This window comes from Hemiscyllium ocellatum, chromosome 1, assembly GCF_020745735.1.
Source record: "Hemiscyllium ocellatum isolate sHemOce1 chromosome 1, sHemOce1.pat.X.cur, whole genome shotgun sequence".
NCBI classification, from domain to species: Eukaryota; Metazoa; Chordata; class Chondrichthyes; order Orectolobiformes; family Hemiscylliidae; genus Hemiscyllium; species Hemiscyllium ocellatum.
In genome coordinates this window covers 71,930,371-71,945,976 of record NC_083401.1, presented here as the reverse complement: position 1 = coordinate 71,945,976, position 15,606 = coordinate 71,930,371, and the positions used below count along the sequence as shown (strand labels likewise).

At 40.2% G+C, this 15,606-nt stretch overlaps 1 protein-coding gene across 2 annotated transcripts in view; it reads right to left on the bottom strand.

Moving 5' to 3' along the window:
• The window catches only part of parp8 (poly (ADP-ribose) polymerase family, member 8), a 370,564-nt gene that overhangs the window by 245,869 nt on the left and 109,089 nt on the right, over positions 1-15,606 (bottom strand). For both annotated transcript variants that reach the window (XM_060829923.1, XM_060829934.1), the window contains exon 3: positions 2,590-2,627. In XM_060829923.1, the coding sequence (XP_060685906.1) occupies positions 2,590-2,627 (38 nt within the window). The remainder of the gene's footprint in view (positions 1-2,589; positions 2,628-15,606) is intronic.

The following is a 15,606-nucleotide window of genomic DNA, read 5'->3' as shown; positions in this document are numbered from 1 at the left end:
GCCTATCATATAGGTATCCACTTCAGATTGGTCTGGCCCTGCCAGATATATCAGGATGTATGGCATTACAGTGAAATAAAATAGAGGGCTGCAGATATACATAAAGGACTTCTCTGGCCAATCTGCTGTATGCTGGAGAGTAAAATCATGATAAGACAAATCGCAATGGGCTTATGTGCAAATTAGTATTACTTTGAGCTTTAAGGTTTCTAATGATTCCTGTGCAACCCAATTTACCTAAAAACAGGTACTCTATAGCAAAAAGAAGTAAACACTGTGACACAGTAAATGTGTGATGTGACTCATGATGATGTTGATGAAAGAACATAAAGCAGAAGCTGCCTCTGTTGTTCTTCCTCTTCTATGTCTTTGGCACATTAAAAGGCGATATAACATGGAAAGAACAGTAGGTTTCAGAGGAACAGACAACACAAAGCTTTCACAAATGATAAAAAGTTTTCATAATCCAGTTTCCACCTACCTAATGCTGAGTACAGAAGGAGATTTACAAGGAAGTGGCACGGGGAAAAGTGAGAAGTGAATCAGGCTGACGCTCTGCTAGCACCCACCTACTTAATTTGCTGAATCTGACTCCAGCTATGGCCTGCTTGCTCAGTACCTCCAAAGCTTCCTCCGCTTAGGATTTGAAAGTGGAGGCACTGAGGGATCTATCGCAAAACATTCTCTGGTCGTATTAGATGTTTTTGTCAATATAGAATTCTCTCCTGTAGCTCAAACAAACCTCTCCTCTCTGCCTCACTTGGTTTAGCAATAATTCCACTGTGCTGTAAATGTTGCCTTATCGACAGAAACAGACATTTTTCAGGAGCAATGCTTCAGACTCTTTCTATGTTTTCAACATGCTGCTCCTTTGAGCAACCACATATATTTAAATCTGCTAACACAGACTGAATTTTCAATGGGATGTGGTATTGGGGCTAGAGTGTTAGGCAAGCCGTCTCCACTGCTTGGTGATGCCTTCCCAGCTTCACAGGTTTATGCAGGAGTCGGACTGATGGCAGCAATGGTGACCTGCCAGGCTGCAAAAGATGACCAATGCCACCTCAGGATCACTTTCCTGGTGCTGACGAGATTTCTGATCCAGTATTTGGGTGGCTGTTGCTTTAGATGACTACCCTCAAAATCAGGTCAGCCTTCCAGCAGCAAATTGCAAAGATTTCAGAGTTGGAAGTTCCAACGTATTTTCTGCAAAATAGAAATAACCTCAGCAAAATCCACTCCTGTGTCAAGCTCTCCTCCTCGTCTTCTAACGCACAAACATTTCTGGCCTCCTTACTTATCTAATTTGGGCTGGTGACAGGGAATAGTCAAATTTCAGCAGCTCCAACTCTTAATAGTGGATTGGACCAGGTTTCCACAGGCTGCCACTGGCTAGCTGCCTCATCAAAAATTGCCTTTTGGTCCCATCCGTGCCTTTGAGATTCTTAAATCGTATTCACTGCTGAAGGCAGCACCAGGACCTCAGAATCAGCCCAACTAGCACTTCCCAACAAAAGCTACAATGAGAGTTGTTAATAATGTCTGCAGCTCAACTTCAGTAGAACAGTTTAAATTATCTTTCAGGTGCTGCAATGTAGGTTACTGTTTTCAGAAATATTTCAATAAACCAATGAGGTGAACAGAAAGTATTGCAGAAGCAAGATTCCCTTTAAAATTCCAAGTCATATCACAGGTTTTATCATTTCGCCAAGCTTCTGTTGATTGTTTGTGACTATTTTTGCTGATGATCTCATTTCACCAGTTCTGGCTTGGAGGCGGTACTGAGCTCAACACTGTCAGAAAGCTGAAGCATTCTGTGTTAATGACTATACTCAAAACAGAACTAACAGATCGACAAAAAGAAACAAAAGGATTTTAAGATTAATGATTATCTTTTGTAAATGATGATTTACAAAAGTACTACTGTTGGTGACAGTGTCTCTCCAGGATTAGCAATTTTGATTCATTCTAAAATGAAAAAAGCTTCTCTTGTCATGTGAAAGGAAGTTTAACACTTCTTTGCTTAAATGGACACTTAATGCATTATGAAAAATTTGGTTGTCTTCCCCATTTAGTTCTCCAGTACTCAGATTCAATTTAAGTCAGCTCTAGGTCAGTTTATATATCACTTACCTACTAATTATCCAGGCAGACATTTGGTTTACCAGTTTAACATGGCAAGCAGTTTATAGTAATTTCCACCAGCTTGAAGTCTATCTTCCATTTGACCGCATCAGTCTACCCATCAATCAAGTAAAGCAGCCATTGTTCCAGCTGACCACTGGGCTACTTTCTCATTAGAGCGAGGAATGGTGGTGAGTTTAACCTAAAGGTCTCTGCACCTTAGGTGAATGGCAAGGTTGAAAAGGTAGGAGATTCATGGTAACCTCAGCTGATGCAGGAATTGAACCAACGTTTTTGGTATTTCTTTGCTTCACAAACCACCCAACTGTGCAAACTGACCTATCTATTCAATTAAAATCCAATCAGTACACACGATATAAGCAGCCTGCTTAACCCAATGAAGGGACATTCAAATGTGACAAATATCGACCATATTCTTAATAGGACTTGCAGAGAACTGAGTACCTGGATAATCCTCGGAGACATGAACTGAATAGGACACCCTGTTGAGGAGAAAAACAGCAATAATTAGAACAGATAATTCTATTCACAATTACCAGCTTTGCTCTGATCTCCCTTCAATCTCGTTTCCTCATTCACACAGACAATCTAAATTTGAGTGTTGACATTGTTATGTTGACATTTATTCTCAGCTAAAGTGGACAATTACTACTTTTTTCCCCGACATGGCATTAATTAACAAACTAATTTTATTAGGGAAGCAATTAGGAAAAGCTTTTCAACTCATTGCTTGATCTTCCCGTTTAAGTTCTACTACTAGAAATGGATAAATAATTTGTTATAAGCATTCTGTTTCAAGTAACTTAGTTATAAAGAAGAATTATCTGAATCAAAGATATTTGCAAACTATTTTAGGTTGCAAGAAGCAAGTCAAAAAACAGCTGAGTTTTATTTTGTTTTGCAGATATGAGCCATTGAACAAGTATTCTCAAATGTATAAAAACAAGTAGCTTGACAAACCTTTTCCATGGAGTTACGTATCTCTTTTAGAAAATTCCAAATCGGCAAAGTGAATTTGAACTTCAAATAGCAAAACATTGAGGCATAAGCTAATCTTTCACTTATCTAACTGTTTTATTCAAAATATGTCTGCACAGAATGGAGGAAATCCAAAAACCACAAAGGTCCTTGTGGCATATTATGAATAAAAGTACAAAGTTGATTGTCTGTGATCTAGAAACCAAGCTGCCAAATATTTTATTTGTCTGACACGAAACATTAATGTGCTTATGCTTACACTTATCCCAAGCCAGGTAAACCACAGCAGATACAAAAAATGAAAACGCAAAGTGCTGGAGAAACCAAGTAGATCTAACAGCATCTGTGGAGACAGAAACAGAGTTAACATTTTGAGTCCAAGATGATGAGTCACTGGACTCGAAACATTATCTTTGTTTTTCAGTACCTGCAGTATTTAGCTTTTGTTTGAGAACCTCCCTAGAGTTTGGCTTGAGCCTAAACTCAGACACCAATCCTACGTATAAGCATGTTGGCTACGCTCTAATTTAATTCAGCTAAAGCCAGTGTCAAAAACATTGACCAAGCTTTCCACTATTTAGTCAGTTAAGATGACTAAATTGTGCATTGACATGAGGGTTATGTGAAACCAAATGGGAAGAATCCTCGCCCCCACTGAGAGAACTACACTCATTAGGAAACTTCCAAGTTTCAGGAACTCATGAAAAAGATGGTTGAACTTTGCTGCTGTCGTCCACAGTGCAAAGTGTACAATATCATTTTAAGCAGTGATTTCCCAATGGGTACTATGTGAATTTTCATCCTTGACCTAGCACCCAGGCTAAACCTTCCAGCAGATGTCATTTGCAAGCTACAGAATTTTAGGAAGTTACACAAAAATCATTAAATTAAAGGATGATTTCATTGGCAGAGGGGGAGGCCATTTGATCCATCATGTCCATGCCAGCTTTCTGCAAGAGCAATTCTCCAACAACATATCCCTGATTTGGTTGTTCCTGTGCCAACTAATTTTGTATCTGCACTGGTATTGTCATTTTTATTGCATAAACTTTAACATTGCTGACAAACCTGTAATGTGGCACTTTATCAAGAATCTTTTGGAAAGTCCTCGCACATTACATGAACCATATTATGCTCATTAACCTTTTCAGTTATCTCATCAAAAAAACTCAAATTAGTTAAGCACAGTTTGCCCTTAGCAAATCTGTGCTGACTACTGTTAACTGAGCCATCTTTGTCGAAGTGACAGTTAATTTTGTTCAAAATCATAATTTCTCAAAACTTTCCCTCCAAAAAGGTTACAGTGCCTTACCCTCTATTCTTAGGGTTTATCCTTACATCCTTTCTTGAGTAAGAGTGCAATATTCACAATTCTGTAGACAGTTAGCACTTTCACTATACCTAAAGGGAATTGAAAAATTACAGCCAGTACCTCTGCAATTTACACTATTTATAGATTCATACAGTACAGAGGACCCTTCAGTTTATCACGTCTGCACTGATAAAAAGAAATGGCAGCACTCTGTCTTATCTAAAGACAATCTGCTGTATTTTCAGTGTTGGAGGTTCTGCAACTTTGAGAGCAGCCTACCGTTAACCCAGTGATTGGCCATTTGGGTAACATCAGAGCTGGCTGATTGTTCTCAACAGTGATGGGTTTCTAATCCCCTTATGACCCAATTGCCAAGGGCCTGAAACTCTGGGGAACATTGCTGCTCAGTGATTAACAAAGAACTTTAACGATGTCTATTTATAAATTGAAATTCTCAATCTTTGATTCAATAATTTAAAGACATATTTAAATTTTTTTCTCTGATATGTTATGACAGATATAAGACCAGAAGACATAGGAGCAGAAATTATGCTGTTCAGCCCATTGAATCTGCTCTGCCATTCAATCATGGCTGGTAAGTTTCTCAACCTCATTCTCCCACTTTCTCCCCATAACCTTTGGTCCCCTTGATACTCAAGAACTTATTTCAATCTTAAATATCCTCAATGATGTGACCTCCCCAGCCTTCTGTGGCAATGAATTCCATAGATTCACCACTATCTAGCTGAAGAAGTTTTTCCATATCACTGTTCTAAAAGGTCTTCCCTTTACTCTAAGACTGTGCTCTTGGGTTCCAGTCTCTCCTACTAATGGAAACGTCTTCTCTATCCAGGTCATTCAGTATTCTGTATGTTTCAATTAGATCCCCATCATCCTTCTAACCTCCATTGAGTATAAACCCAGAGTCCTCAAAAGGGGTTCCTCATATGTTAAGCCTTTCATTTCTGGGACTATTCTCATGAACCTCCTCTGAATGCATTCCAAGGCCAGTACATCCTACCTGAGATATGAGGCCCAAAACTGTGCACAATACTCCAACTGTGGTCTGAACAGAGCCTTATAGAGCCTTAGCGGTACATCCCTGCTTTGATATTCAAGTTCTCTCAAAATAAATGCCATCATTGCATTTGCCTTCCTAATTACTGACTCAACTTGCAAATTTACCTTGAAAGAATCCTGAATGAGAACTCTCAAGTCTCTTTGTAGTTCAGATTTGTGAATTTTCTGCCCATTTAGAAAGTAGTCCATGCCTCTATTCTTCCTACCAAAGTGCATGACCTCACACTTTCCCACGTTGTACTCCATCTGCCACTTCTTTGCCCACACTGCTAAGCCGTCCAAATCCTTCTGCAGCATCCCCACCTCCTCAATGGTGCCTATCCCTCGACCTATCTTTGTATCATCTGCCAACTTAGCCAGAATGCCCTTAGTTCCTTCATCTTGATCGTTAATGTTTAAAGTGAAAAGTTGTGGTCCCAACACTGAACCTTGCAGAACACCACTTGTCACCGGCTGCCATCCTGAGAAGGACCCTTTTATCCCCACTCTCTGCTTTCTGCCAGACAGCCAAGCAGATGAGGCTTCAAGCACCTTCTGGCCAAGAGGTAGGGACAGTACCACTGCACCACAAGAGCCCTTCAATAGTTTTTATAATCAAGCACTAATAATAGTCGCTATTGTCATGCTTATGATACTCAGAAACAACATTGGAAAATAGTGTGCTGTACATCAGACCTAGTCCAGTATTGAAAAGTTCAAAATGAATAAAATTGAACATAGTTTGAGTCCAAAGAATTTTGTTTCAATCTGTTTTAGCTCTTTTCCTATGCATTAGTATATTCTGATCAGGTTTTCTCTATTGTTTGAAATTGCTGTTTTTCAGTTTCTCCTTGACCCCTCAGATCAGTCTAGCCAAACAGTTTTACCAGTTTGAAGTTAGTGCACTGAAATTGCAAAATTGAGTTAATCCATCATCTCTCAAGACCCCTTCCAATTAATTATATGTACTGTATAAAGGGCACACATGCAATAATGTACTCAATTAGATATGCCTTAATACACACATCGAGGTTAAAACTCTCTCCCCAACTGTACTGTAGATGCATTTACACCTCAAACAAGTATCAGTCACCATCTATACGCAGAGAATTGGGAATGGGAAATTAATGCTGTCAAATTCTTAACCTGTATTGGGTTTCATTAATGAAGAACTCTGTCAAAGCTGAAATTGATGTTATTATACATTTGTGAGTTTTCAGAAGAAATTTAAAAAGGTGCAATGTATGTGACTGGCTGCGAAAACATTGTTATTAACCTTATAATGAATAATGTTAAAATATGTAACCATATATACATATACCAACAATTTTGATGCTATCATGTGATCCAAAACAAGCAAATTAATTCTGTACATTTCCACCTGGCATACTGGAGGAACAGGCCTATTGGAAGTGGTGAATCATCAAGCATTTTTGATGGTCAAACATTCAAAAAATATTAGGGAAGAAATTAGTTCAAGTAGCGTCACACCTGGCAGCACAATGCTGACTCCCAATAGAACATAGAGTATTTGGAATTAATATTAATGAAGAATGCTGTGTGGGCTTCTCGGTGGTGCTGCCCAATTTAGAATCAGCACAAGTGTATGTAACACCTGTAAAATTGGACCTATGCAAATAAATATCTCCCCATTGGAGTACAAACAAGAAACTAGAGTTGAAGTGCAGAACTATTATGATCTAATAGAATGGTGGAGTTGGTTCTAGGCTGAATGGCCTACCCCAGTCCATAATGTCTCTAAGGTAAGGCAATGAACACCAGGAGTGCTAATTCAGCACCGATTCTGTTCAGCATTGTTTTTTTTTGCTGACACTTCATGAGCTTGTGACAACTGCTCAGCAGTTTTCAATTTTTTCCATAGCTGTACTGCCACTGCAATAGTTCCCCAAAGAACTTTGACAGAGGATTTATGCTTGCAAAGATTTCAATTCTCAAGGAAGCCCATGAGAACAGAACTAATGACATGCCTATGAGTGAAGCTCTCATTCACCATGACGCTAAATGGTTCTGCAGATATCCTCCAATCTTACTATTTCAGATAGACTGAATGAAAGACAATTTTCCACTAAATGAGCTGCCTCATCCAAGATGTCATCAATGAGTGTTTTCCAACAGTACCAGGAACTGACTCCTCAACAAAATCAGCAGAGAACTGGAGCAAACAAAAAAAACAGCACTAATAGAAATGGCCATCTGTTTCCTCAGAATAATTTGCCTGGAATGTACAGGAGAGTCTATGAGTCAGTATAAAATACAATCAATATATTGCATTGCATCTAGCCATGTGTGCACAAATCTTTACTATTAAAAAATTATGACAATGCATGAAAATTAATATTTACCTGGATAGGGAAGTTCTGAATGAATGTTACTGGGATTGAAGGGAGCTGTGGAAGAGGCTGAATAGACTGGAGCTTTTCTCCCTGCAGCATCAGAAGCTGACGGGTGATTTTAGAGGGATTCGTAAAATCAGGAGAGGTATGGATAGGGTGAATAGCCAAGGTCTTTTTCCCAGAGTAGGCGAGTTCAAAACTTCAGGGCATAGGTTTAAGGAGAGGGGGGAAAGGTTTAAAAGGAACCTAAGAGACAACCATTCCATGCAGAGATGGTGCATGAGTGGAATGAGCTGCTAGAGGAAGTGGTGGAGGCTGGTACAATTGCAACATTTAAAAAGAATCTGGGTATATGAATAGGAAGGGTTTAGACGGATATGGGCCAAGTGCTGGCAAATAGGATGAGATTAGATTAGGATATCTGGTTGGTGCAGACTAATTGGATCAAAGGGTCTGTTTCCGTGCTGTGAAATTCTATGACTCTACAGCTGTAATATCACGGGCAGTTCCTCACAGACGAGGATGACTCTCTTCCACTCTCAGGGTGAGTCTGTAGGTGGTTTATACCAATGCAGCTACTGTAGGCTACATTACACTTGGGGCAGGTAGTGGACATAGGATGGATGGGTGGGTGGGGCATTGATGTGGCAGTGTGCTCCTTCCACCATCTGGCTTTCATTTTTCTCAATGGCAAATCTTGAGGTGCTCGACCACTTCCTTCATGTTCTTCCGCCATTTTGGACGGTTTTGGGTCAGTGATTCCCAGGTGTCTGTGAGAATGCCACACTTCACCAGTGAGGTCTAGAAAGTATCACTGAAGCATTTGCTCTGTCCAGCTCAGTGGCAGGGAATAAATGGATGTTATTTGGAATGATTAGATGGCAGTGGGTTTCATCAGGCACAAGTTGAACGATAAAGGTTCACTGATGAGATCAAGTTTGACAAACTTGATGGAATCATGAAACTCAGCAGACATGCAAGATATAGAAACATAGAATGACACAGCACAGAAAGGGGTCATTTGGACCATCTCATCCATGCTGATTCAAAGACACAAAGATATCCTTTCTAATCCCACTTTCCTGCACATAGTTCATATCCCTGTAGCTTCTAGCACTTAAGGTACATTCTAGGTACTTAGAGTCATAGAGATGTACAGCATGGAAACAGACCCTTCGGTCCAACCCGTCCATGCCAACCAGATATCCCAACCCAATTTAGTCCCACCTGCCAGCACCCAGCCCATATTCCTCCAAACCCTTCCTATTCACATACCCATCAAAATGCCTCTTAAATGTTACAATTGTACCAGTCTCCACCACTTCCTCTAGCAGTTCATTCCATACACATACCACCCTCTGCGTGAAAAAGTTGCCCCATAGGTTTCTTTTTTATCTTTCCCCTCTCACCTTAAACCTATGACCTCTAGTTCTGGACTCCCTGACCCCAGGTAAAAGACTTCGCCTATTTACCGTATCCTTGCCCCTCATAATTTTGTAAACCTCTACAAGGTCACCCCTCAGCCTCCAATGCTCCAGGGAAAACAGTCCCAGCCTATTCAGCCTCTCCCCAGAGCTCAGATCCTCCAACCCTGGCAACATCCTTGGAAATCTTTTCTGATCCCTTTCAAGTTTCACAACGTTTTTCCAATAGGAAGGAGACCAGAATTGCACACAATATTCCAATAGTGATCTAACCAATGTCCTGTACAGCCATAACATGACCTCCCAACTCCTGTACTCAATACACTGACCAATAATAGAAAGCATACCAAACACCTTCTTCACTATCCTATCTACCTGCGACTCCACTTTCAAGGAGCTATGAACCTGCACTTCAAGGTCTCTTTGTTCAGCAACACTCCCTAGGACCTTACCATTAAGTGTATAAGTCCTGCTAGGGTTTGCTTTCATAAATTGCAGCACCTTGCAATTATCTGAATTAAACTCCATCTGCCACTTCTCAGCCCACTGGCCCATCTGGTCAAGATCCCGTTGTAATCGGAGGTAACCCTCTTCACTGTTCACTTCACCTCCAATTTTGGTGTCATCTGCAAACTTACTAACTATCCCTCTTATGCTCACATCCAAATCATCTATGTAAGTGATAAAAAGTAGAGGGCCCAGCACCGATCCTTGTGGCACTCCACTGGTCACAGGCCTCCAGTCTGAAAAACAACCCTCCACCACCACCCTCTGTCTTCTACCTTTGAACCAGTTCTGTATCCAAATGGCTAGTTCTCCCTGTATTCCATGAGATCTAACCTTGTTAATCAGTCTCCCATGGGGAACCTTGTCGAATGTCTTACTGATGTCCATATCTACTGCTCTGCCTCCACCCACCAAATCAGGCATCAAATTCCAGACACCCATCATCCTCTGCACAAAAATGCTTTCCCTCAAATTCCCACTAATAAGTCTGCTGCTTATCTCACAAAGAGATGAGGAGAGGGACAAATAGATGATAGCCTGCTGATCAATTCAGAAAAATATGAAGTGCTTAATTAGGTTTATAAAATCATGAGGGGTATAGATAAGGTGAATGACAAGGCTCTTTTCCCTAGGGAGGGGAGTTCAAAACTAGAGGGCAGATTTTTAAGGTGAGAGCAGAAAAATTTAGAAATGACATGGGGGCATCTTTTTTACACAGAGCGGTTCATGTGTGGAATGGATTGCCAGAGGAAATGGTGGATGCAGGCACAGTTGTAATGTTAGAAAGTCATTTGGATAAGTTCATGAATAGGAACAGTTTGGAATGATATGTGCCAAATGCAGGTAAGTAGGAGTAGTTTAGTTTGGGAACATGGCCAGCCTGGACTGGTTAAATGAAGGGTCTGTTTCCGTGCTGTATAACTCTATGACTCTATTACATTTGCATAAGATCAAAAGTGAAAGGACGAACACCATAATTGACAACAATTAACAGAGAATGTGCTAGAGAGATTGAGGATGTAAACACACAGATCACTAAAAGTGCAAACAGCAAGTGTTATAAAAGGGCAAATGGAATTCTGGATTATATACATGTGGGTATAAAATCAGTTCAATACAAACACAAGAAATAGGAGCAGAAGTAGTTCATTCAGCTCATCTGGCTCACTACCATACTATAAAATCATGGTTGATCTGTTTGTGTTTTGAATTCTCTAAAATAACCGTTGATTCCCCTACCGAACAAGAAACCACCCATCTCTGCTACAAAAAATACTCAATTAACTGCCTTTTGAGGCAGTGAGGTGCAAAGCAGCACAACCCTCTTCCAGGGAAAAAAAAAGTCTTCTCACGGCTGTCCTGAAAGGATGACCCCTAACCTGAAAGGATGACCCATAACCCGAAAGGATGACCTCTAACCTGAAAGCAGTGCCCTCTAATTCTGGACTGACCTACCAGAATGAAACATTATCTTCACATTCACCTTGTCAAGATCCTTTAAGATCTTATGTAATTCAACCAAGTCACCCACCACTCTTCTAAACTGAAGTGGAAACAAGTTCAGATTGTCCAACTTGTCTTCATAAGACAACTCACAATTTCCAGGTATCAATCCAGTAAACCTCTGCTGAACTGATTCCAATGCACTAACATCATTTCTTAAGTGTGGAGATGAAAACTGCACAGCGTTTTAAAGCTGTGGTCTCACTTATGTCATATATAACTGAAGCATAATATTCTTCATTTTTTGTTCAGTTCCTCTAATGATGTAGGACACCATTCTATTTGTCTTCTTGATTATCTGCTGTGCCTGAATACCAACATTTTGTGATTCATGCACCAGAGCACCTCATTCTCTCTACAGTCATTTTCCACTTAAGTAATAATCTGCTTTTTCATTCTTTTTGCCAAAGTGAGCAACTGCACATTTTTCTACATTACACTCACCTGCCTGATTTTTATGTACTCACTCAACCCATCCACAGCCTTCTGCAAATTTCTTATACATTTTTCACAACACTTTCCTGCCTACCTGGTGCTGTCTCTGATTTAAGTTACCATGCCTTCGCTAAATCACTGAGGTAAGTATTTTTAAAATTGAGGCCTAATAACAGTCCACTGAGGGACTCAAGTCTTCATATTCTGTTAATCGGACAAGGCCCATTTATCTCTCTGTTTCTGCCAGTCAATCAATCTTCTTTCCAAGCTAATATGCTATCTCCTACATCATGAGCTTTTATGTCCCATTACAGCCTTTGATCTTGCAATTTATCAATATCATCTAGAAATCCAAGTATAGTGTATCTACAGGCTCCCCTTGACCCGCAATGCTTGATACTCCTTTAAAGAATTCAAATAAGTTGGTTAAATATAATTTGGTTAAACCTTTGACAAAAATAACACTGATTCTTCTTGGTTACCTTAATTTTTCTAAGGACACAGCTATATTCTCATTAATGATCAACTTTATCACCTTCCCAATGACAGATTTCAAGCTGTCTAGTCAACAGTTTCTTGTTTTATGCCTCCCTCCCTTCTTGAATAATAATGTCATATCTGGCACTTAACAGTTTGAGGGAACATTTCCAGAGTCTGGGGAAATCTACAAAATTAATACCAATGTTTCCACTTCCTCATTAGCAACCTGCTGTTAGACCATAGGCTGAAATCTTACAAGAATTGGAGATTTGTCACCTACAGCTCCATCAGGTTACTCAGTACCAGTTCACTAATTGTTGTAATTTCACCAAGTTCCTCTTTCCCTTCTACCTCCTGACTTACTGAGTACAGCAAGTTGACAAGTCCCGGAGTCCTGATGAATTTCGTCCTCGGATCATAAAAGAAGTTGCCAGTGAAATTGTTGCCATGTGGTTTCAATTTTCTGAAACTCAATAGATCAGAGGAGGTTCCTTTAGATTGGAAAACAGCTAAAGCAATTTCTTAAAAAAGGAGGCAGAAAGCAAGAAACTACAAGTTACTTAGCGTAATATCTGTCTGATGGAAGTTGTTAAAAGTTACTAAGAAAGACATTATGACAGGTCACCTGGATTAGTTCAAAATAATCAGGTAAAGCCAACATGGTTCTGTCAAAAGGAAATTATATTTAACTAATTTATTGGATTTCTTTGAAGAATAACTTGTGCTACAAATACATAGCAAAATCATGAGGTATTGAAGAAGAATTATGCCATTCGGTCTGCTCTGGCATTTGATCAATGTTGGCATATTTCTCAACCCCATTCTCCTGCCTGCTCCCCACAACCTTTGATCCCCTCACTAATCATGAACCTATTTATCTCTGTTTTAAATGCACTCAGTGTGTTGGATTCCACAGCCTTTTGTGCAATGACTTCCAATATTCACTATCTTTTAGCTTAAGAAATTCCTCCTCATTTTACATTTAAAGGATCCGCCCTTCATTCTGAGGTTGTACCCTGGATCCTAGTCTCTTCTACTAGTGAAAACATCTTCTCCACGTAGAACCTATACAGGTCTCTTAGTATTCTGAACATTTCAACCAAATCCACCCCTCCCATCTTTCTAAACTCCACCAAGTACAGATCCAGTATCCTCAATGACAAGACCTTCATCCCCAGATCATTCTTGCAAACCTCCTCCAGAACCTCTCTAATGCTAGCATATCTTTCCTTAGAAAAAGGGCCCAAAACTGCTCAGAGGATTACAAACTAGTCTGACCAGAGCCTTATACAGTACATCACTTCTCTTGTATTGTAGGGGAAACAGTGATGTATTGTATTTAGATTTCCAGAAGACATTTGATAAAGGACCACCTCAAAGGTTTTTGAAGAAAATAACAAGCTCATGGTGCAGGGAGTAACATTGTGCATGAATTAAAGATTGGCTGGCTAACAAGAAAAGGACAGTAGGAGTAAATGGGTCTTTTTCAAGCTAGCAAATGTCACAAGTGTTGTGCCACATATATCTGTGCTGGAACCTCAACTACAATTTACATACACAATTTGTATGGAGTGACAAGGTACTGGAAAAGCACAGCAGGTCAGGCAGCATCCAAAGAGCAGGAGAATTGACGTTTCGGGCATAAGCCCTTCATCAGGAATTCTGCCTGTCTTGCTGTGCATTTCCAGCACCACACTCTGGACTCTGACCTCCAACATCTGCAGCCCTCACTTTCTCCTTGTACGAAGAGACCAAAGGTATGATATTTAAATTTGCTGATGGCAGAAAAGTAGGGAGGAAAGTGAGTTGTAAAGAGGGCACAAAATCATAGAAGCTATCTGTTTTAGATCACTATGTAGCTTGCTCTCATACTCTAGTTTCTTCTTCTTGATTTACCTTTTAGTCTTTCTTTAGTGTCTGGATATTCTGACCAATTATCTAACCTGTCATACATCTTTGCACACTTGGATAATTTTTCCCTTCAGTTTGATGCTTTTCCTAGTGTCTTTGACTATCTGCTGACTTTGGTTCCTCCCTTTAGAATTTTTCTAATATTAGGAAAAACTTACAATCAGTACCTTGAAATATCCCTTTATATGTCTGGCACTGTGTCTGTTTGATCTATCCCTTTGATTAGTATACCAGTTCCCTTTAGCAATATATATTTCATGCTCATATAGTTACCCTTATTTAGGTTGAAAACAGTTTAGCATTAATCTACCTACCAAGTGGATGGAAAATCCAATCACACGTGGTTGCTGGTACCCAAAGGTGCCTTAACTCAGAGGTCATTAATTCATCCTGTCACAATGCACAATACCAAGTTTAGTAAGACCTGTTCTCTGGTTAGTTTCTAAACATGCTACTCTAAGAAATGATCTCAAAAACAACCTATAAACTCCTCACCCAAGCTACCACCGCCAAACTATTTTTCCAGTTTCTAAAGTCACCCATAATTATTTCACAAACGCCTGTGGGTTTCCTCCCACTGTCCAAAGATGTGCACGTCAGGTGAGTTAGCCATGCTAAATTGCCCATAGTGTTAGGTGCATTAGTCAGAGGGAAATGGGACTGGGTGGGTTACTCTTCAGAGGGTCAGTGTGGACTTGTTGGGCCGAAGGGCCTGTTTCCACACTGTAGAGAATCTAATCTAATATTTCATTTTATGTACTTTTCTCCACATTGTGCTTACTCTTAAGGGGGCCTGTAGACCACCCATTAGTGATTTATTTCCGTTTCTATTCCTCATTACCATTCAAACCAATGACATGAACTCCTCAGGGTTATCAAGGTTTTCTCGAGCTATTGAATAATTGGGCGGCACGGTGGCACAGTAGTTAGCACTGCTGCCTCACAGCGCCAGAGACCCGGGTTCAATTCCCACCTCAGGCGACTGACTGTGTGGAGTTTGCACGTTCTCCCCGTGTCTGCGTGGGTTTTCTCCGGGTGCTCCGGTTTCCTCCCACAGTCCAAAGATGTGCAGGTCAGGTGAATTGGCCATGCTAAATTGTCCGTAGTGTTAGGTAAGGGGCAAATGTAAGGGTAGGGGTATGGGTGGGTTTCGCTTCGGCGGGTCGGTGTGGACTTGCTGGGCCGAAGGGCCTGTTTCCACACTGTAAGTAATCTAATCTAATTGCTGCACTGATTAACAATGCTACCCCTTCACCTTTATCTAGCTTCTTATTTTTCTCAATTTTCAGGACCCAATCCTCATCATGCTGAAGTCCTATCTCCATAAGCTAACATATTTATTTGCTTCAACGTGTGCTATCAATTTGTTTACTTTGTTAGAAATGCCACACATATTCAGATACAGAGCCTTTAATTTTTGTTATCTGTATAATATTTAGCCTTCATTCTTGTATTTCGAGGCTTCATTCTTCTGTTCCTTCCTGCTATTAGAGTCATA